The sequence below is a fragment of the Triplophysa rosa genome, linkage group LG4 (assembly GCF_024868665.1).
Source record: "Triplophysa rosa linkage group LG4, Trosa_1v2, whole genome shotgun sequence".
NCBI lineage: Eukaryota > Metazoa > Chordata > Actinopteri > Cypriniformes > Nemacheilidae > Triplophysa > Triplophysa rosa.
In genome coordinates this window covers 52933-76274 of record NC_079893.1, presented here as the reverse complement: position 1 = coordinate 76274, position 23342 = coordinate 52933, and the positions used below count along the sequence as shown (strand labels likewise).

At 38.9% G+C, this 23342-nt stretch overlaps 1 protein-coding gene across 1 annotated transcript; it reads right to left on the bottom strand.

Annotated features, from left to right (window-relative positions):
* Window positions 1–1850: 1850 nt before the first annotated feature.
* LOC130552346 (taste receptor type 1 member 1-like) lies at window positions 1851–22382 on the bottom strand. Its single transcript, XM_057330560.1, has 7 exons — window positions 22201–22382; window positions 21725–22022; window positions 6692–7438; window positions 6380–6592; window positions 6182–6302; window positions 2273–2335; window positions 1851–1961 (listed from the first exon to the last, which is right to left on the bottom strand). Exons 1-7 carry the CDS (start codon window positions 22380–22382, stop codon window positions 1924–1926), a joined length of 1662 nt encoding a protein of 553 aa, XP_057186543.1. The 3' UTR covers window positions 1851–1923.
* Between the last annotated feature and the right edge of the window lie 960 nt (window positions 22383–23342).

Here is a 23342-nt window from a genome sequence, read left to right as displayed (position 1 = left end):
ATACCATCTTCCAGGGTTCCTGTTTTAACAGTTAAATGTTTTTACACACCGTGCAATTAATAACTCTATGCAATAATAATTAAGTGCAATATTAATTATATCCTCCAGATAATACACTATCTATTTTTATACAACTTTTTCTTTAAATTATATTTCATTCATTCTGCTGTATATAGCACATACCTTGTACTACAATAGTATATTCTTATTTTTTACTTGTACATATTTACATACATATATAGCTTTACACTCTCTATATCTTTATCTTATGTTTTATTGTATTTCTTATTTTTTTTATACCCATGGGCCCTTATTTAAATCATTGTGTACTGTATTCTATTGTGTTATGGTCTCTGTGTACTGTTGTTGCTGTTTCTGTGTTCTGGATGCTCCTGTCACCAAAACAAATTCCTTGTATGTGCAAACATACTTGGCAATAAAGCTCTTTCTGATTTCTGTATCCTGTGGAATCCCCATCTGCATGTGTGCTCTTGCAACCTGAAAAAGGATATTATCAGCATTCTGTTCATTAAAACCAAGTGCAATATCGGCTTTATCAATACTCACCTCTTATTTACCAATCTGCACATGTTGAGGTCCAAAAAAAATTAACATTCATGTTTTCCTGCTTCATTTGGGTCATTCTGTGACAATAACGACGTAAATATTGAACACTTCAACAATATATTAGGTGTTAATTGTTAGTAACTGTAAATCATTTACTTTTTTTGCTGTTAATCATGTTAAAACTAGAATTTCAATGTTTTGTAGCTTTTTAACAGTCAAGAGTTTGACGTAGATGTTGGTCAATAAAAAGACTTTAGGAAAATGTATTCAGAGAAATAACATGGACGGCAAAAGAACTTAAAGATAAGGAGCTTTATTTAAAAACATTAACAGTTGTAAGTTTCTATATATCAATTACTTTTCCCTAAAACATAGTAAACATTGTAGATAACTTAAGAATTATTAACAGCTTGTAAGTTTTGTATTAAGACATCACTATAAACTAAAAAAAACCTTAAATTCACATGTACATGAATTACTGTATATTAACAAATTTATCCTCCGAACTGAACCCCAATACCAACAGAACACAAAATAACTTGTTTTAAGGTTAGAAATGTAAGCTACAGAGTTTTTCTAACATTGTATTGCACAGTTTGGATCCAACTCTAATCAAACACACCTGATTCAGCTAATCAAGCTCTTAAGGATTACTAGAAAATTCTAAGCAGGTGTGGTTTGGAGCTGGTTGGAGCTAAACTCTGCAGAGCTGTGGCCCCCCAGAAATTGAGTTTGAGACCACTGTTGTAATAGGAGAGAGAAATGGGTATCCAGTTTCATGTGTGAATTAAAAGCAACTGATTTTGGCTACTTATTTACACCATGATTGTGGTTTAACTCCTACTAATGGTTTGGGTGTAGTTCTGAATAGATGTTTGAAAGTATGCAGCAGTGTTCTTCTTGGGCTGAAATAACATGATGTAAGATTTTGGTATGAAGTAGCTGAAGAGAATTCCATATATACTGGATATTTGAGCCAATGCATTCAAAAGCAAGACATATTTGCTTTTAAAAGTGAGATATATTGTGAAGTATGTAATCCAGCTCAGATAGTACAGAAGCAGACTGAAGGTAATTGATTTGGCCTCATTGTAACTTTTTGGCAGATCTCTTCCCATGTAAGAAAACGAGATACACAGAAAACCAAGAAACCAACTTATAAACAAAACTATGCTGATGGTTACCGTGTTTCTCCTTTCACAAATGAGCATAGTTTGATCATTAAAAGTAATTGAGTCCCTGACAGGATGGTCGGGTGAGACAGTTGCCCATAAAACACATGAAATAAAATGAAGAAAAGAAGAAAACAAAATGAAGAGCCACTGGCCGTTGTGCTTTACCCACAAGCTGTGTAATTTAGGGAACTCGGCGGCCATTTTGAAGACGCAAACAATCTGAAAGGAACGAACAGTCATACAGGAGAGACAGATAGTGAAGAAAAACGAAAATATAAAATTTCTCAGGATACAGTCTGCAGACGTGGGTTGTCCAAAGAAAAAGAAAACACTTATGCTAGACATAGTTAAACACGCCAACATAAGGAAACACATGTTGCCACCAGCAGACCTCACCACTGGTGTGTTAGAATTGTAGGCGAAAAGACAAAAGATGAAAATGAGCAGAGTAATCAGGCATGCAGTGAAACAGATGACAACAATGGAGGTGATTTCTGTGAACTGAAGATAGACAACAGAACGAATCTTACAAGTCGTGCTGCCCTCATCAGACCATTCGCTCTCTGCACATGGATAACACGTATAAGGGTCACCTGAAAAAGATGTAAATGTTTAGTATACTGCCGTAATCATAATCATAAGAGTCGTTCATTCACATCACATTATTTCCAAACCATGAAAATGACATGCACACAATAAAATGTTTGCAGCTGGTAAATCATTTGACCTACAGACAAAATTGTGGAATTTTGTCAGAATAAAGATAAGCAAATAAAATGTAGATATCCAAGTATTGTGGAACTAAAATATTTTGTAGTACAGATATCTCCAAAGCAAAACAGAAAATCTTGGTTATTAAAGTTTTACAATTTTACAGGACAGCAGGCTTGGGCCTCCATCCAAGTGGGTTCTGGGGTACACTCCACGCAGCAGGGTGATGTGGGGCTGGGCTCTGGGTTTCAGAGCAGGGCGGGGCTGGCAGGTTACTCACCAGCACCCACTCCACAAACTTGGCGAAGTTCTCCAGAGGACCATCTCAGGACAACTGTGCTTTGCACGTGCTGTCCTCTGCTCCAGCATGAGGAGTAGGACGGCCGGGTCGTTAGTGACGGAAAAAACCGGAAACAAAACACTTACAAAACCGAAAACAAAACAAAGGGAAAAGGACGCTCATTATTACTTTGTGTCCGGTATTTTGTCATGCGTGCTCGTGCTGAAGAAGGCTCGACAGACGAAGATAATCCAGAACACACTTTAATAGTAATCCAAGCAGACACAATGGCAGGGAACACACGCAGCACAACATAAACACATGTACTACTGGGTGATGTAGTCCTGTGGTGAGTGAGGGGGTAAGTAAGGCCCAATCCCAAAGGCCCTACCCCTTCGCCTACCCCTCGCCCCTTCCCTTTGCCCCTTGAAACAAAGTGGCAAGGGGAAGGGCTACAAATTTTCCGCTAAGAAATGAGACACCGCTCCTACACTGGTATACGTCATCATACGTTGTTGCTAGCTCCTAACGTTACGTCAGAGGACATGCGCCGATGCACCGGGCATATGACATAAACATATATTTTCTAATATCATGCAATCGGAGCTGTCCGCTAGCAAACTTTAGCGATTTTTTTGCAAACATTAAAAGAACATCACCCAAGATTGAATGTGACATACATAAAATGAAAAATTGTCATAAAAATCCTTACTAATGGCAAAAATGACTTACATTTATGGGTCTGCTTGCTCGAGTGAGCAGCCATATTGGAAATTTCTCTTAGCCCTTCATTTGAAGTGAGGTCCCGAAAAATCTTCGTTTGAAGGGCTGTCTGGCCCTTCCCCCTACCCCTCCAACCAAAAGAGAATTGAGACACCCCTACCCCTTCACGTGAACGCGCCAAACGGAGGGGTAGGGGAAAGTGTAGGGTTAGAATTGGGATTGGGCCTAAGTGTGTATAAAGTGCTAAAATAGTCTTAAAATGCTGTCTATGCATTTAACTGCAGATGACAGCAGATCTGGTTCTGTTAATACTTTAAAAAGAGGCAGAGCCTACAGAGAAGCTTTGTTATTGATTAGTGTATTGATAGAGAAATTGTTTAAACTCTGAATATACCAAACCAAATTAGTACTCTGAATTCAATTTAACCGAGACAAAATGTATGTCAAAACCATATTTATAAAATACTGTATATATTTTGTTCGGGCAAAAGTATATTTTCTATTCGATTTTATGCAAGTGGATCTTTGGCACTCCAAAAGCGGCACTCCAGGACCGACGTTGCTTAACTCTGAGGTGACACGTACCAAGGGTAAATTTCCAAGGATATATTTCACATACTTTGGAATACCCATTAGTTTGGCTGTATTTATGATATTACTTGTGCTGTGTCTCTACATGACTGAAAACTATGAACTATGAAGTATGGTCTGTTTTCAAAGGGAATAGAGGATGACAGGAAGAAATGGGAGATTCTTGGAGATAAAATAAAATTTGGCCAAGTGTCGGTTAGCCAGATTTTTTTAGAATATAACAAAAAGTCTCGCCCACATTGCAGGTTATTTTGGTCAAAAATTGTTAACCTAGACTAGACAGTGTCTATAAATGACAGCCTTTTACTACATAATTCAAAATGGCTGACATGGGAAAACTGGGTACCAGAAACTGGGTACCGTTCGACTCTAAAAAAAACTAGGCGGTGCTATGCCAAAACACGGCATGTTGCCTCAGGTCGGGTTTGTGATGACACGTACCAAGTTTTTTGCCAATGCACCACAGTTTGGAGAAGATACAGCATCAAATCCATTTTGCTGTGCACTCCATCTGATATATTGATGCCCTGTATGTGAGCAATCGTGTCAATACTCCAAAATATCACGAATATACAACCATAGGACCCTTTGATACACTCACCTTCAAATTCCATGACGTGTTTTACATGAACTGTTTCATCAGTTAAAACGCTTTTAATATCCTTTGGTCAAGAATGTCTCTACATGCCATTTACCAAATTTCTTGCCAATCGGATACATTTTGTAGGAGTTCGAAAAAGTATGTTTTAAATAAATTCAATACTATATACAGTGATTGCATTAATGCACAAGTTAAACTCTTCTAGCGAACAACATCTTGTGATGCCATCCCACAAAGGCACAAAATCACTTTCACACACCTTTTCTGGACTGTTTCACGATGGTGGAATGATCTGCCTGTCTCTACAAGAACACCATCTTTCCTCATCTTTAAGAATCAGCTAAAGACATATCTCTTTCGTCTAAACCTGACCCAATAATACAGACACCTAATTCTATTTCTTTTCCACTTTTTCTGCCATTGGAAAAAATGTATGTATGTATGGCTCCGTGTACTGTGTTAGGCTAACTGTGACCAGTTTTATAGCACTTATATGCATTTGTTGCCCTTTTCTGGCACTGATCGCTTCAGTTGTTCTGATAAAGTTGTTTTGGATATATATGCCATTTAACACAGCTCCTGTCAGTCCTTCCCTTGTGTAGCTCATTAAATGCTATGGCCTGATGGACCTGCAGGATGGCCATGGTGTGCACAGCAGAAGTTGCCTGACCCAAAACATTGTAAGCATTCATCAATAATGACAAAGAACATTTATGTAAACTATGCTAATTGTTGGCTCTTTCACAAAATCTGCTAAATTAAATATTAGCAGGGGGTGAGTTGTGTCCTAGTGGTTAGAGAGTTGGACTCGTAGCCAGAAGGTCGCTGGTTCAATTCTCAGTGCCACCAGGAAATGCTCTGTAGTGATAACTGCCCACTGCACCCTACTTGTAAGTCGCTTTGGATAAAAGCGTCTGCCAAATGAATAAATGTAATTGCAAAGTACTTTTTTTCCTGTTTATCTCCAGCCCTAACCAAACACACCTGTACAAGTAAATCAATAGGTGTGTTCGACTTGATGCGGCACCGCAATAACCGACAGGCGGATGACATCACATTATTGCGAGAGAGAGTGGAGAGCCGACTTCACCATACGCCTTTGAAACGCTCTCGCTCTTGAGGTGCCGCATCAAGTCGAACACACCTGTTGTCTTTAGGATTACTAATGCTACAGGCAGGTGGGTTTTTTCAGGGTTGGAGCTAAACTCAGCAGGACTGCAGCTCAGGAATATGTGATGCATCCAAAATGTTTTCAGTGTGCTAGAGGGCACTGTAGTTCATGCCCTTGTATGTTGTGTTGTGTTGTGTTGTGTTGTGTTGTGTTGTGTTGTGTTGTGTTGGAGAAACCACAAGGGGGCCCCATTAAATAGAAATTGAGTAAACACAGCAATTGTCTTTGCGTGTCATTAAGGTTACATAAGGACATAACAGTATAACAGGATTAATGATCAAAATTTCTGTTGATTTCCTAAAGCCATACTAATAGTGACAAAACAATAGTTAAATGTAGAAAATATTTTCCAAGGTACTTACGAGAATAATCCACATAGGTGTTTTGTGGGCATTTTTTACACCGGAAACAGCAAGCATGAAATCCTTCATGCTCCCTCGAATATCCCTCCCTACACTCAATAGAGCAGTTTGAGAAAGGAACCTTCATGGAACAGAAATTGTTGTTAAAAATGAAGTATCTAGAATAAAATGTAAAGATCAACAAAACCACCTACTTACAGATGTGTTGTTACGCCAGGGCATGAGAGAGTTGTCAAGGGTGAAGACAACTTCTGGATATGTATCATAAGTGCCCACTATCTCAAACAAAGGAGAATTTGTTTCAGTGTGCCAGAGCACAGCTGCATAACTGATGGTTGGGTCACCATTGACATCATATTTCACTTGACGCCCATTGAGTGGAAAATCCAAGTTTTTAATTTCTTTTATAATCTGTTTGACACATATTAAATATATTACACAACATTTAATATTGATTTACAATAAACTAAAAGATGTATTCATGTTTCTTAATAAAGATAATTCACTTACCATGTATGGCTTTACTGTTGTGTTTTTGTGGCATCCATTCATGTTGCACTGAAGAACTTTATGTAAAGCGTGAGCTATTGAATACATGGCAGCATAGATGGCAAAGGAAAATGAAGGATTTTCATTTATAATGTCCTCTGCAGTCAACAATGCATTTTCCTTACATTCTTGATTGCATATCTCATTCTGGACATCACTCTCAACATTACTATTATTATCTTCATTAGGTGTTTCCTTGAATTTATAAACGAACTCATCAAATCCAGGTAATGACAATAATCGCTCTGTAATGCCAATAACTGTACCAATTTTCTCAACTCCCCGCTCTCTTGGAAGCTGCTGATTCATTGACCATGTTTCACTTGCAATCCAAACTTTGTCTCGGATGTTGTTTGCAATGGCAGCTCTCACTATGTTTTCTGCATATATTGGCACAGCGAACACCACAATGACATTAATGTTTAGCATATTGATATTTTTAAGTGTTTGATTGTAGTTTCCTCGTATGTGAAGAGTCTCTTGATAGGCCAAGCAAATGCCAGTATTGCTAGTATACTTGTAAAACAGTCTTAGACCATCTTCACTGTAATTGTCTGGACCTCCAAGAAAGGCAACCCAGTTCCATCCATACCACTGTATAATGTGAATAATCATCTCTATCATGTCTTTGTTGCTAGGGACTGCTCTTATATAAGATGGATACTTAAGTTTATTACTCAAGGCATAACTAGAAGCTCCGTAGTTCACCTTTGAAAGGGAAGAAAACATTTTTAGACATTTGCAGACGCTTTTATCAAAAGAGTTATACTATACAACATACTTGTTTCTGAGTATGTGCAATCCCTGGGATCAAACCCATGACCTTGGTGTTGCTAGCGCAGTACTCTAACCACTGAGCTACAGGAAAGCCCATTTTAGTAATATTTTTTACTAAATGGAAAATACACAGCCGCGTAAAAAATTAGGGGAACATTTCAGAGACAGTTTTTCTGATTTTAAAATAAACTATTTATAGGTAAGCCCATGTGTTTAGATAAAATGATCATTCTTGTTTCATTCTATGGCCTGCTAACAACATTCCTCCCAAATCTAAAATACAAATATTGTTTCTTTTTGCATTTATTTGCATAAAATGAAAACTGCAGAAACAGGTCAAAATAACAAGTAATAAGTATTTTTTCAGACCTCAAATACTGCAAAGAAAACAAGTTCATATTCATATATGGCGCGAATACGTGTTTTTTGTGTCTTTGGTGTGTTAGACATGTAAAATTGCAAAAATTAAAGTGTCGGAACAAAAGATGCATTCTATCTAAAAGCGAATGCTCACCCAGACCTGCATGAAACGCCTCGTGTAACCACACCCCCACAACTCTACATCAGTTCATGGTTTGATTTGACTGAGACCGCCCAAATGTATGCGCAAGTAAGGTGGGCGTACCTGTCAGCACAATTGCTTTGGAACCTGATGTTCCAAATATGGTAAGAGGCGTTACATTTCCGTCACACGCTTGCAGTATTCCACCAATCACTGCACACTGGTTAACTGGCCAATCATAGCACACCTCGCTTTTCAGAGCGATGAGCTTTGTAAAAAATCTGCACGTTTCAGAGAGGCGGGGCAAAGAGGAGATACAAACATGCACGGTATGTGGAAAATACAGCGTTTTTTAACCTTAAATTGTGTATACACATTGCATTACATCTAAAACAAACGATAACATTCGTTTTAGCCCTATCATATCACCCCTTTAAGCAATACAACTGTAATATTTGTACATGTATTTGGGAAAAGCTCCAAAAATATTTTTTATGTGATGACCTCAGTTTTTATCATTGTTCTCACGTCTTGTAATTCTGTCAGTCTTTCACATTTGTTGTAAGATGACTTTGTCATTCTTGAGGTTTGATTTAGTTGAAATTCAAGAAACACTGAAATTGAATGGCCACAATACATATAGAAATGCCGATTTGAAATTAAAATGAGAAATTATTTTCTTTTTTTGCAGCTATACAGTATATACTACTGTTTAAAAGTTCAGCACAGTAAGGTGAGTATAGTAAGAACAGTAAATAAAAGCAATGTACAATTTAATTTTGTTTAACCAAATACCCATTAAACTGTAATAATGAAACAATTAAGTTTCTTGTGTGTGTGTTTTTAGTTAGGGCTATCAATAGATTAAATGTTACGAGTTGCAAGGGATGAGCAAGGGAAAATCCATGTGCATGCACAGTTTTAATAATAAACTACAAAAAAAAGAATCCAGACCAGAGACCAGAGGGCTTCATAAAAGCTGATTGGAAAAGCAATGATTAAAGTGAAAATGTTAATGTCTCAGGTAACGACTGTAACCGTAATTCCCTGAGACAGGGAACGAGACACTGCGTCATGGAATGAGTCTATGGGGAACGCCAGCAGCGTGACGCGCCTGAAATAGTGTGTGAAACTTACTCTCGGTTTATAGTCGCACAGAGATGACGCGGATATCGGAAGGTATAAATAGGAAGCGAAAGCAACGCAAATAAGCTTATGCAAAAATGAAGCAAATGCTACAGGCACAAGGAGTTATGGCATGAAGACGCAGTGTCTCGTTCCCTATCTCAGGGAACCATGGTTACAGTCAGAACCTGAGATGTTCCCTTTCGAGGGACTCTATAGGGACCAAAATGCCCACTACGCGATTATGAATTGTGTCTGTCCTAGTGTGAAGATGTCTATGCACATCTCAAGAGCACCTGGGATCCAGGTAAGGTCTAGACTGTAGTACCTCATAAATGTGTGCGGGGAAGACCATCCCAAGGCCCCCGACAAAAAGTAAGGTAAGGAGGCCATACTCCCAATAGAATGTGCGCTGATTCGCAGAGGTGAAGGCATTCCATGCACCTCGTAAGCTAAAGAAATTGCCTCTACGTTCCATTTACTAATGGTTTGCTTAGAGGCCAGCTGACCTCTACTTCGAGGTCCAAAACAAACCAACAGTTGGTCAGATTTTCTCCATAAAGAAGACCCTAACAATCACTGCCGATCCTATACGTGTAGGTGCCCTAAGCAAACCTTTGTGGGGGCCCTTGTCATAGTTAAATTTAGATAAAGATAACTGTAAACTCTAAGAAATAATAAATCAATTAACACAGCTGTCAAAAAAAACCTTAACATGCAAATGCAGTGTGTTTTTACTAACCAAACGAGTGATTAACAAAACCAAAACATGATAAATATGTGATGCAGTCTGGGAAAACCTGTCGAATGTCACGCAGGGACATTTTCAGGAATATCAAAAAATAAGTCTGTTGTAAACTAACAGTACTGTTCAGCGTGTTGACAAAATGTTAATATGCTCTCCTGCTTGTAAGTTGCTTTGGATAAAAGCGTCTGCCAAATGAATAAATGTAAATGTAAGTCGAAAGTCATTTTCTTGTCAAAATTGGGTTTTCATTAAATGATTATTCTATAATATCATGTGTATCACCTCTGGAAATATATTAATCAAATTCACTTGTTTAATACTGAAAAATACAAATTTATTGTGGCAAGCTCATGTTTTTAGGATATGCCCGGCGGAGCTGCAAATTAATTTTGCTCCATAATCTTCCATCTCTTAACACTAACATTACAAAGACAATTCACCTGTCAAAGTAAACCCCATAAAATGTAGAATGAAGGTTTATCAATGCATATTTCCCGCCAGACATTTATAAACGACATGCAAAGTTTTTTATACAATGTTATCGTGAGATGGCGGAGTTATCAAAAGTTCAGACACTATATGCCCATAAAAAACTACAGAGAACTTACTTCACTTCTAACTAGTCTTCAGTGTAACGTTTGCTAGTCTCCTTGTGTAGTGATGCGGTGCTTTTTGCGCTCCTGACAGAGCTCTCATTCTTTAAGTGTGCCCAGCACCATTTTCATTACTTTTGTTTTAATAATACTTTTTCAAACATAATTTTTATAGGTTTCCACACTAGGAAATGTTTTAGTTATAACATTTTCAATAGAGTAAGTCTTTTACCACAGTAAAGTGACTTTTACTTGTGATACTTGACTGTTGTGCTTTTATTTTCATCACCTATCTTTAAACCTGTTTTTCTCCAAATTCCATTCCTGAAAATTATAGCGCTAAACTATGGCCTAGTTAAGCCATAGAACTAAGGGCTTGAACCCAGCTATGAAGGTATTTTTGGTGCAAAACTACTGAGCACCTGTGAGAGTGGAACTTGTAGTTGTAGAGGTCGGCCACACATGTGTATCAGTAAATTTGTAGTCAAAATTTGAAGTTGCAAACTTGTAGATTTTTTTTTCTCTCCCGCAAACACAACACAACAGTTACACCTTCTTGAATCCTTCAGTGCAAGTGCAAATCCAAATCCAGTTCTACAAATCACAAACTGAGACACTCGTGCACTCACATTTTTTGCTACAAATGCTGCAGTAAATATGGTGCAAAACACATTCACACACCTGCACCAAAAGACGTGCGTTCACAGACGAGTTTTGAACATCCGCAAACAGTATGTGAATTCATGCAATGAGAGTTGAATGCTTGTCAAATATTTTCTCACAAATTAAAGGTTTTATTCTTGCACATTGTTCTAGCACAAACACAAGAACATAAATACAACTGCTTGAATCTGCTGCTGCGAGTCTCTGACACAAGTTCGCACACACTCTCATTTTGCACCACATATCTGTGTGATATATGGTGCAAAAGTGATTTGTGCATTTGCAGCCAAACGAGCTAGCTTTGGCGCCCAGCAGGTGGCGCCCTAACGCGCAAGTGAAAAACTCCGCGAGAATCATCCCGAGCTGCTTTATTTTCCCGAAATCACTAATCGTAATAGAGTACATTCAGTGCCGAACCTAGACATCTGGGGGCCCTAAGCAAACCTTTTTGAAGGGCCCTTGTCATAATAGTTCAAACTAGATATAAACATAGCTGTAGACTATAAGAAATAAAAAAATATAAATCAATTAACACACTTAAACGAATAAAGACTGAAAGTAAAAAAAAAACATTAAACAGACAGTAAGAACAATTAATTCTAAAATAAAGTTCACATTTTGTTTGACATGTAAATTATTATTTTCCTTAATTAACACGTGGCTTGGAACCATCTAGCTGTAAAAAAACTATAACGTTATGTGGTGTGGCATAACTATAAGTGGTGTGTTTTTCTAACCAAATGAGTGATTAACAAAAATACAGCATGATAAATATAGTTTACTTAATGAAGCCAAGTATACGAAAACACATCAATAATTCTCTAAATTTTTTACATATTATCATAGGCAAACCAAATACAGTGGATTGCAGTGGTGTGCATTATAGCTGAAACTCACATGAACAATGTAGTTGTTTTAGTCCTGTAAATCATTCCCTCTAAATGTTATTGAGCTGTAAATATATATCTTTTGAAGCAGTGTTAATTTTGACAGCAAATTTTGATTTAGTTTTAGTCATAGTCTTTTGACGAAAATGCAATTTAGTTTTAGTCACATTTTAGTCAACCCCATCATTTTAGTTTCAGTCTAGTTTTAGTCGACGAAATATGAAAAACATTTTAGTCGAATAAATATACATTATAGTTCCATACAAAGATTCAACTGTTTTGACATAATTCACTTCACCTTAGAATAAAATTAAACCAGGTCATTACCTTTATTTTTCAGAAAATTCCAGTAACTAGATATGCATTGTTGGAGTATTAGACCATGAAAGACATGTTCCAGTTCGTTCAATTCCATTTGACTCAATTGACTCGTTAAGTAGGGCGTGTTCATTCAACCAATGAAACGCACACGGCTCACACTCAAAGGCTATTGGCTCATGGCATGCCTCTTTGAAGAAAGAGCTGCACTGTCTTTGCCTGATACAGCAATGAATGAGAATAGCTTTCAAAAAGACATATTATATAAATTGTATTACATTTCTTTAGTCATGCAAACATGTTACTGGTTGGAATGTACAGTTTGACTCACTTCATCACTTCTATAATCAGTAGAGGACAGCGCTGGTTTCTTTTGGCTGACTCTATGTTGCATTTCACGTTATGCAGCAGCTCGTGTTAAGTTAACATAGGCGCATATAAAAACACTTGAGCTTGCCTTCGTAATGTGTTTCGGGGTGACTCGCCTGCAGTCGCGCTTCAAGTTTGCGGCGTTTTACCGGCGATCGTGAAGGAAAATAAGACGCTTTGTAACCCGCGTGGAGACACAGAATACATGTGTGTGCTTCCACTTCTCCCAGACACTTCTGCCGTTTATATGAGATAAGCAGCACATGCGCGCAAACTGATGTCCGCCAGGTGGGACAAGAATATTTTCGTCTCGTTTTTATTAGTTGACGAAAATGTCAGTATATTTTTATTACAGTTTTAGTTATCATGCATTCATTTTTATTTAGTTATCGTCTCGTTTTCGTCAGTGAAAACATGTCGTTAACGAATACTTTTCGTCATAGTTTTCGTTAACGAAATTAACACTGTTTTGAAGGAACCCATATAGTAGATGGGCATAATATACACAGCAAAACACATGGCAATATTTACTTATGACTTCACAGTTTACTGTAATAAATATAAAAAATCAAAAGGTGTGCATTATAGCTGACACCCACATGAACACTGTAGAGCTGGTTTTGTGGTCTAAGTTATCCCCTTAAAATGCTACGGAAGTTAGAAACGTGTATTAATGTGTATGTAACTTTGGAGACAGTCCCTAAATTCACGAATATCAAACGTCCAACCTCAAGCAACTAACTTAAATGTGTCCATGATTAATACTTAATCTGTAAATAATACTTAATAATACTTAATCTGTTTAAAATACTATGAAAACACATGCCTCTTGTTCTTTTACTTTGCGTTGTTGGCGTTTACCTTTTTTTCGCTCCAGACGGATGGCGCCGTTTAAAACCATAGCAAGGGACATCAACAGCACATCACGCGCATGTGATTCCCTGCCCCGCACTGATGTCCAAGAATGTCACAGTCATTAAATAAATTAAGTACTAAAAGGAAATTTCCAAATAATGTCTCTAAAGTTGGATCCACAAATGATAAAAATAGAGTCTTAATTGTTTACAATAGTGTTTTTGATTCGGTACTCAAGGGGCCCCCTGGTGGTTTAGAGGCCCTACGCAACCTGCGTAGTCTGCGTATAGGCAGGATCGGCTCTGAGTACATTGGTTTAGTTTAAATAAATATGCTGGTCCGCTACATGACAATCCCTTACGAAAACTAATCATGGTTTTACTACAGCAACCATATTTTTGTTGTTGTTTTAACTGTAAGAAAAACGTGTTTTTTGTTTGTTTAACTGTAGGCCTATAATTTTCATAAGGGATTGTCGACGTAGCTGACCAGCACACTTATTTAAACTAAACCAATGTACTCTATTACGATTAGTGATTTCGGGAAAATAAAGCCGCTCGGGATGATTCTCGCGGAGTTTTTCACTTGCGCGTTAGGGCGCCACCTGCTGGGCGCCAAAACTAGCTCGTTTGGCTGCAAATGCACAAATCACTTTTGCACCATATATCACACAGATATGTGGTGCAAAATGAGAGTGTGTGCGAACTTGTGTCAGAGACTCGCAGCAGCAGATTCAAGCAGTTGTAGTTATGTTCTTGTGTTTGTGCTAGAACAATGTGCAAGAATAAAACCTTTAATTTGTGAGAAAATATTTGACAAGCATTCAACTCTCATTGCATGAATTCACATACTGTTTGCGGATGTTCAAAACTCATCTGTGAACGCACGTCTTTTGGTGCAGGTGTGTGAATGTGTTTTGCACCATATTTACTGCAGCATTTGTAGCAAAAAATGTGAGTGCACGAGTGTCTCAGTTTGTGATTTGTAGAACTGGATTTGTGCACTTGCACTGAAGGATTCAAGAAGGTGTAACTGTTGTGTTGTGTTTGCGGGAGAGAAAAAAAAATCTACAAGTTTGCAACTTCAAATTTTGACTACAAATTTACTGATACACATGTGTGGCCGACCTCTACAACTACAAATTCCACTCTCACAGGTGCTCAGTAGTGTTGCACCAAAAACACCTTCATACCCAGCTTTTCATATGGTATTAAAAACATATAGTTTACTGGAGAAAGCTAAGCATACGAAAACACATCAATAGTTCTCTAAATGTGATGACACAAACATATTATCATGGGCAAAGGAAATACAGTGGATTGCAGTGGTTTGCATTATATCTGAGACTCACATGAACACTGAACAGTTGGTTTTGTGACAGTAAGTCATTCCCTTTAAATGCTATTGTGGCGAGGGGGGCGTGGTTTATGGACTTTTGATTTCTTGTGTGGCAAAGCAATAAAGCTCATGTCAGTCTCGCCAACCTCGTCCTCTTCCTTCCTTACCCTAGCGAACCCGCTAAAGCTATTGAAGTTAGAAACGTGTATATTAATGTGTTTAGCCTATGTCACTTTGGAGATGGTCCCTAAATTCAGACTATCAGACGTTCAACGTCAAACCAACTTTATGCCAGTGGCTAAATACTGAATTTGTAAATCTGTACTTGCATAATTAGGCAAAACTAAATAAGACTTTGAAAATAGTACAAAAACACATGCCTTCTTGTTCTCTTGCTTCATGTTGTTGTTGTTGGCATTTTTGTCCTGCTACAGACAGAGTTTTAAAGCCATGGCCATATGTAAAGACGCATCATCACATCACCCAAATGTAATCACCTGTCGCGCACTACATGATGTCCGAGACCGAGTAAAGTAATTAAATAAATTAAGTATTAAAAAGGAAATTTCCACATGATTCCTGTAAAGTTGAATCCGCAAGTTATAAAAATAGTGAGTGTTTTTTATTTGGTACTCAAGGGGGCCCCTGGTGGTGCAGAGGCCCTGCGCAACCTGAGTAGTCTGCGTATAGGAAGGATTGGCTCTGCTAAAAGTAAATGTAATCTTTGGTGACTCTTGAGGCAGAGGATAAAGGGCCTAAAGAACTAGGGTCCTGGCCACATTACTAAGTACCTTAGGAATATACCCCGATCAAGGGTTCAGAATAGACTTAATCCTTCCTGGAGAAAACTCCAGACACGGCGGAGAAGCTGATAAAGCTTGAAGGTCGCCTACCCTCCTCAGAGCAGTAATGGCTACTAAGAATGCTAGCTTGAGGGACAAATGTTTGTCCGAGCTGGACTCAATGGGCTCAAAGGGTACCTTGGAAATTCCTTCTAAAATTACGGCTAGATCCCATGCCGGAACTCTAACCTGAGAAGGAGGCCTCATCCTCAATGTGCCACGCAGGAACTGAACAACCAAGGGAGGTCTCCCAACAGAAAGGCAGAGATAGTTTCCACATATACTTTGATAGTAGAAGATGCAAGACCTGTAGAAAAACAGTCCTGAAGAAGCTCCAGAAATGAAGCCAATGGGCAGTAAACTGGGTCTAAATGCCTTTCATTACACCATAAGGTGAACAATCTCCACTATAAGGCATAAAGTTTTCTGGTGGAGGGAGCTTTAGAGTTAAGGATGGTCTCAACAACCTCAGTTGAGAGGCCCTGATTCAACAATTCACCCCCCTCAGTGGCCAAGCCCACAGTTTTCCTAGTTCTGGGCGGGGATCATTTATTGTGCCCCCAGCTCAAGTCAGAAGGTCCCTCCTGAGGGGAATCTTAAAAACTTCTCCTTGGTCCAAAGGAGAACCTAGTGAGTCAGTCTGCAGAGAGGATGTGACCTCAGGCCCCCCTGATGATTTATGTAAGAGACTACTGTCATTCTGTCTGTTCTCAACAGAACATGATAGCCTCTGAGGGCTGGGAGGAAGTACTTCAGTGCTCATAGTACAGCTAACATCTCCAGACAATTTATTTGCCAATAGGTTGTTTGCAATCACATGGTTTCTCCATAGGAATTCACTATTACAAACTCAAAAGACCTAAACAATTACCAGGTAAACCCAAATTTCTGTTAACCCTTACCTGTAATAATCACTAGCTTCTGTTAGTCCTTATTAAATGGCTAAAATGAAAAATCTTGCGTTAAGCGTTTCTTTCCCATAGAAGTCCATTAAAAGGAAGCAACTTAATGTACCGAAACGATGACCATGGAAAACCAAGTTAAATACATTTGTTTATCACTGATATCAAACATAAACATGATAACAGAAAACATTTATGTTCTCAGTTTGTTGCTGCCTTGAGCCATGTTATTTGGTTTCTTTATAATGAACTTCTATGAAGAGCAAGCTTAACGTGAGACTATTCTTATCCCTGGAATAAGTGTTCCTTTCTTAAGTTCTTTTAACAAGAGTTGGTGTTTATTATAATTAAGGTTTAAAAAAAATTACATTTACGTGGTCGTTGTTTCAGTAGGTTTAGCTGTTTCCTTATAATCGATTTCTATAGGAAAGAAACTCTTAACGCGAGATTTATCACTTTATCTGTTTAATAGACTCGTTCTTTTAACAGCAGCTATAGTTTATTACAAGGTTTGGCAGAGATTTGAGCTCACCTGGTCGTTGTTTAGGTCCTTTAAACATCGTTAAGCATTTTAAAAAAGTTACTCGGCTCGGCTCCTCCCGACCGCAGATTCTGGTTTACAAGTCACTTTTATCTCTGTTTCTCAGTCAACACTCGCATGTTCCCCTTTCATGAACATCAACTTTTGCTACAAAATAAAAACACCTTGTGGTTTCATGGTGTAATCGATTTGAACATTAATGCAAAACGTAGGCATTTTTAATTTGTGATCACTTGCTGCCCTCCATCTGCACTTCACGCAGTGCCGTGACGTCATGTGCAAACAAGCTATGGCGATGCTGGTCTCGCCCCAGCCCACTGGCTGAGCGGCCTTCCACTACCGCTCCCCAGCTGACGCATCCGTCGTCATCTTCCTGACGCATCTTCCTGTGACATTGCGCCCCCAATTTCAGAACTTGATTCAGAAACCAATGTTTCTTCCATATAATCAGGGAACAAAGGTCTCTGTACGTTACCCTGATCATACAAAATGGGTTGCCTCTCGGGGAAAACCCTTTGCTTTTTAGCCACCACTGTAAGGGTCTCATATGCAGGAGGCCAAAAGTAATCACGTTGGACGCAGCCGCAATCAGACGCAATATTCAACACAATACTTTGAAAAGGCTCGACAGTGTAGGCATGGCCTAACTTGATCCTGGACACCACTGTCGGGATCAATTCGACACGTGCAAGAAACAAATGTGCCTGCATCGTGACCGAATCCCATACTACCCCATTAAATATAATCCTCAGGTAGGAAGTTAAATTGCTCTTTTTGGCATTGAGCCGTTACCCCAAATGCTTCATAGGGTCAAGGACGACATCTCAATGTTGAACCACCATCTTGTGAGACTGAGCTAACACTAACCTGTCGTCTATGTAATTTAGTATGCAAATCCCCTGAAGTGAAGCAAGGGCTGAATCCATGCATTTCGTGAAGGTGCATGGAGAGAGAGTTAGGCTGACTGGAGATCTTGATATTGGTAAGCTTTGCCCCCAAAGGTGAATCTAAGAAACTTCCGCTGTTGAGGAAGGATGGATATGTGTAAGTATACATCTTTCAAATCTATTGTGATGAACCAGTCCTCTGATCTGATTCCGTCCATAATAATAGGAACCGTGAGCATCTTGAAATTGTGTCTCCTCAGAAATTTGTCACAGATCTAAAATGGGCCTCAGCCCTCCATCCTTTTTATGAACTATGAAGTACTGGCTGTAAAATCCTGTCTGACTCTCGTGGGGGGAAACTTACAATATGGCCCCTTTCACTAAGAGAGACAACACATCCTTTTCTAACACCCAAGCTTGTTTGGGGTCCTCCTCTGTGGAAAACACCTCTCTGGATTTTGTACGAGGACAGCAAACTGAATCCTGTTACCCTACTCTATTGTGCAGAGAAAATATCGCACGAGATTTGGAAGCTTTCTCCACTCGTGGAGGAAGTGCACTAAGGGAGTCAGCCTCTCGACCTAGACTTCGGGTGGGTGAAGCTTAAAGCCCTGAAGCTATTGAACTACAGGGGATGGTCAAATGTTTTTTTCCCGCACGTTCACTAGGTCTACAGTGTTTTTGGGTAGACTGATGAATCTGTGCGATGAAAACCGACGTGTCCCGAAGCGTTGTGGACGGAGGAGCTAACATATTGATTTCCTTAGAGCTTCTTGTGAGGTAAGAACTCTTCAGTCTCCCAAGAGGGGGCGCCCTCTGATGCCTGCAAAACCATCAGGGCTTCTTGGCACCAGCCTTTTGATTTGAGGTGATGTCTGTCCTTAAATCAGGTTAAAACTGCCTGAAAGACTTCTGAGGTTGCTGCCTCGACCTGTAAGCTCTCTGAGGGGGAGTGCGGGTAGCTACAATTTGCTTCTGCTGCTGACTGCACGAGGAGCTTGTGGATGGCTGCGGACCTCTGGGGGTAAGAGCAGCGAGGTATAAATTTGTGAAAAGCGGCCGCCTGATGTTTCACCTATTGGAAACAATAAATGACAATATTGACCGCACCACTGAAGAGGCCTTGAGCTGACAGAGGTGCATCAAGCAGCAAGTCTTTCCCCTTGATGCCCAAGAGATTCAACCACAGATGTCTCTCCGTGGCTACCAGCGCTGACATGGAGTCCACAACGGCTTGGGCTGTCTCCGTGGTTGACTGTCTCTGCTGCTGTCTTGAATTCACTAAGTAGGCCAGGATCTTCAACCTCGTCCTCTTGAATGTCCCCTTGTCGGACTGGTATGCCTGCAGGACAGGTGTGCAGACATGCCCCAGCCTGACCTGCAGCCATATACAGCTTGCACACTAAATTAGCTGTAACATGACACGGTTTGGTGGGCAACGTCGGAGGTTTCAAAGATGATGCCTTTTCTGGTGAAAGATAGCTGGCAAAGTATCTTCCACCTTGGGCATCATGCCATAGTCGTTACCTCTAGCCCCTTGGGTTAGAGTAGAGAAACTAGAGGTTGTAGTCGATATGCGTGAAGAAAACAGCTTTTTCCGATTTAGACACTTCAGTATGCAAATCGTGGAAAAACAGTGACCCCCGACGTTGAGGCAGTACCCGCTTCTTTAAATATCTATCATCTAATTTGCTAACGGACTTATCCTCTGGCTGTTCTATAGGCCAGTCAACATTAGGTTTGTCTACCGCCCGTGTCTACCGCCAGAGCTAGAGCAGTGCATTGGGCTCCCGGACAGGAGAAGGTGCATTGGGCTCCCGGACGGGGCAGGAGGGCTCCCGAATCCCTTCCAGAAGCGATGGACCTGGGGGGCTGAGAAAAGGCAGAAGCCATCTCAGCACCCTCAACAAGCTCCATCTACGAGCCCTACGAACAAGATGCCGCGCTGCCTTGGCGGAAGCGGGTCCCTCCGTGAGGCTGCCGAATATTGCCTGATTCATCAAACAATGAGAAACGGGAGTGGAGCGTTCTGAGCGGTAGCCATAAACAGTGTTCACAGGAAGCCCCCTCAAGAGCTGCCTTAGCATGCTCCACTCCCAAACACTCAACACAAAGTTGGGTGTATCCCCATTTGTAATGTAGGGAGAGCATGGAGTAGCACACTGCTTAAAACTCCTTTGCTTGCTATACTCTAAACTAATCTAAACACCAAACAACTTTAGACAATGTGGTAAGACAAAATACAAGACACATTCACACACAGAGCGCTTTGGTGAAATGGCAGAAGCTGAATTGCGTTGCTTCCACTTCCTATTTATACCTTCCGGTATCCGTGTCACATGTGACATCTAATTTGTTGAAATTGAAGGAAAAGTAATAATTAAAGTAACACAAAATATACATTTATGTGAGGTTCAAGATGTAATGCTGAACAAAAATATTTGAAGAGTTCAGATGCAAAACCAATCAAATGACTTTTGGTTTAAATTAGCATTTTCATCATGCTCCTACATTTACTTCCAGCAATACCAGATATTTCAGACCAGGCAGAACCACTTTCCCTTTGCATTAGTGACATTTAAATAAATGAATAAATAAATAGCAAAAAATATGAAACCGTAGGTCACTATACTTATTTGGATTTAAATACTAGATCCTTTTGGCAAATATAATTGAAAGTTTATTAAATAACTTTATTAATATTAGTTTAAACATTTGATATCAAATGCAAAATTATTTACACAGATTTATGTCACAGACAGTGTATTCTATCATATAGTTTTCTATCATTTATTATTGTGTATGTGTATTATTGTTACAGGCAAAAATAGCAATTTTTCAAATTTCATGACCCATAGTTGTCAAATTTGGCATGGACACCCAGACCAAGGTGTCAATGATGCCTTGTATCGATTGATCAAAAAATGGCTGAGATACAGCCTCTGATCCATTTTTGGGTCAACGTTGTTAAGTTTGTGACAATATTTTTAAAAAAAATTCAGTCACTTCTGTGTGGCTTGGTCTGAAGATCATCTGGTTAGAATTGGACCAGATTTAAATGAGGAGTAGCGAAGAAACAGAATACTGTAATTTTCAAAATGGCTGCTACTGTAATGGACGGAGTCCTAATGTAAGGCTTGATGAGAGGAATGAGATGTGCTAACTATAATTTTTGTAGACCAAAGGATTTAAAAGTTATAATGATTTGAAAAGTGAAATTTTGAACTGGTTGTGGTGCTATAGAGTGACCAAAGGTTGGTGAGATAGAGACTCCAAAATTGGTGAGATGACTATTAGGGACCATCCCTACGAGTGTGCCAAATTTCATGATTTTCCTATTTACAGTATGGTTCTATGGATTGCAATAGACTCCCATTTGGGAAGAAGAAGAAAGAAAACAAACAATTTCAATAGGGGCTGACATATGAACAATTTGTAAACTGTGTAAACTGAATTATATACATGTAACGCAGAAGAGTTTTAAACTGCTGATTATTCATTCAGAGCTTCACATTTTATTTTTGAATGTGACAAAAGCTACAGCCATGGGTTAATAAGATTTTTCTTAATGGAGACGAATACACAAATAAACGTATTCATTTATATGAGCATCATAAAATATAACAGATGAAGTAAACATAATTTACCCATGGTATAAGGTCCATTGTGACCAATGGTGAAATAGTAATAGTTCTTGTGCTTCCATATGGTCCTGTCAAGGCAATCACTTTAGGATGATGGCTGTTGAGTTTTTCTTGAGGTTTTATTGATCCATTCTGTGAGATAAAACTGAAGACTGATGGGAAGTTCTTAGTGTCAGAACAATGGTCAAAAATTTCATAGCCCAGAGAAACATTGGGCAGCAGGGAGGTAGAGTTATTAATCTCCTCAATAGCAAACCTCATTACATGGAGCATCTGATAGGCAGATTTTGTGAAAACATGCCTAGAAAACATCAGTAAGAGAACCAAAAAATTTAATTTAATTTTGATGTTTTGTCTTGGAACATTAAAAATGTAAAATACTGAAGAACTTTCCATTTTCAGTACTGCCTGTGATGATAAGACTAAAAGTGTGAAAAGCATTCAGTTGATGAAAAAAGAAATAAAACGTTCTTGCTTACCCTTTACATTCAATGGCTGCTGGGGAGAACATGGATGGCGCCAATTCAACTTCATGTACTGGAAAAAGGCCACCCAATAAGTAATCGCCATCCAAGCTGAACTCAGATGAAGCGCAAGAAACTTTGAAAAAAAAACAATTAGTAAAACTTAAAAGGAAAAAATAAGCCCGACTCAGAATCATGATTACAGATGTAATGTTTCACATGAAAAATGTTTGCATAGTGATCTACATTGAAGAGAAGGCAGACTCATATACCATACTTAATTTGCTTAAACCACTATATTTACTGACACAATTTTCATAGCAAAAACAAATAAGCATATGCCAATCAGCTATTAAATAGAGCATTACACCACACCACAAAAAAGATGCAAAACTAAATTGTAAAATTATATTATTTTGAACCCAACGTTAGTCAATAAAGGACAAAGGGTTGTTTTAACCCAAATGCTTTGGCTTTTAAAACAAATATGTGAACATGCAACCAAATAATCCACTTGCAACCAGATTGATGGCTCAATTGGACTGAAAAGCCTCTATGTAAACACCATAATTAATCCGCTTGAGGTTGATCTGAATAAAATCTGTGATCGGATTGAAAGGGGAGGTGTAGACTTATAGCAACACGCAATCAAGAGGAGAAAATGAAGCATGTAAAAGCTTGAATCAGAGTATTTTCTCAATCAGATTAAAAAATACCTTTTGCAATAGCAAAGTGCAATGCTTTGTAATTTTAAGGGAACAGGGGCATGTTCTACAGTATATGTGCAGGGCTTGTGTGTCCTTTTGAAACATTGCATACAGTAAAGAAAGAACGTTGTGTTTTTCTGAAACTTTGTTTCCCTTCCACATCTGAATATATTGAATTTATTGACTTTTTACATCCAACTACTTGTACACACAAAAGCTGGGTTTCCATCCAAAGTTGCGAATTTATCTTATGCACAAAATTGGAATATCGCATAAAGCATTTGCGAATATGGGAATACATTTGCATCAACCGTCAATTCCTAATAAACTGGCACTAAATATCAGTAAGGGAAACGTCTTGGTTACGGATGTCTCTCTACGTTGTGTCGAGCCGACAGATGGGGTTCCTATGGAAAACGCCACAACACTGTGCCCTGTCACAATCTCTAG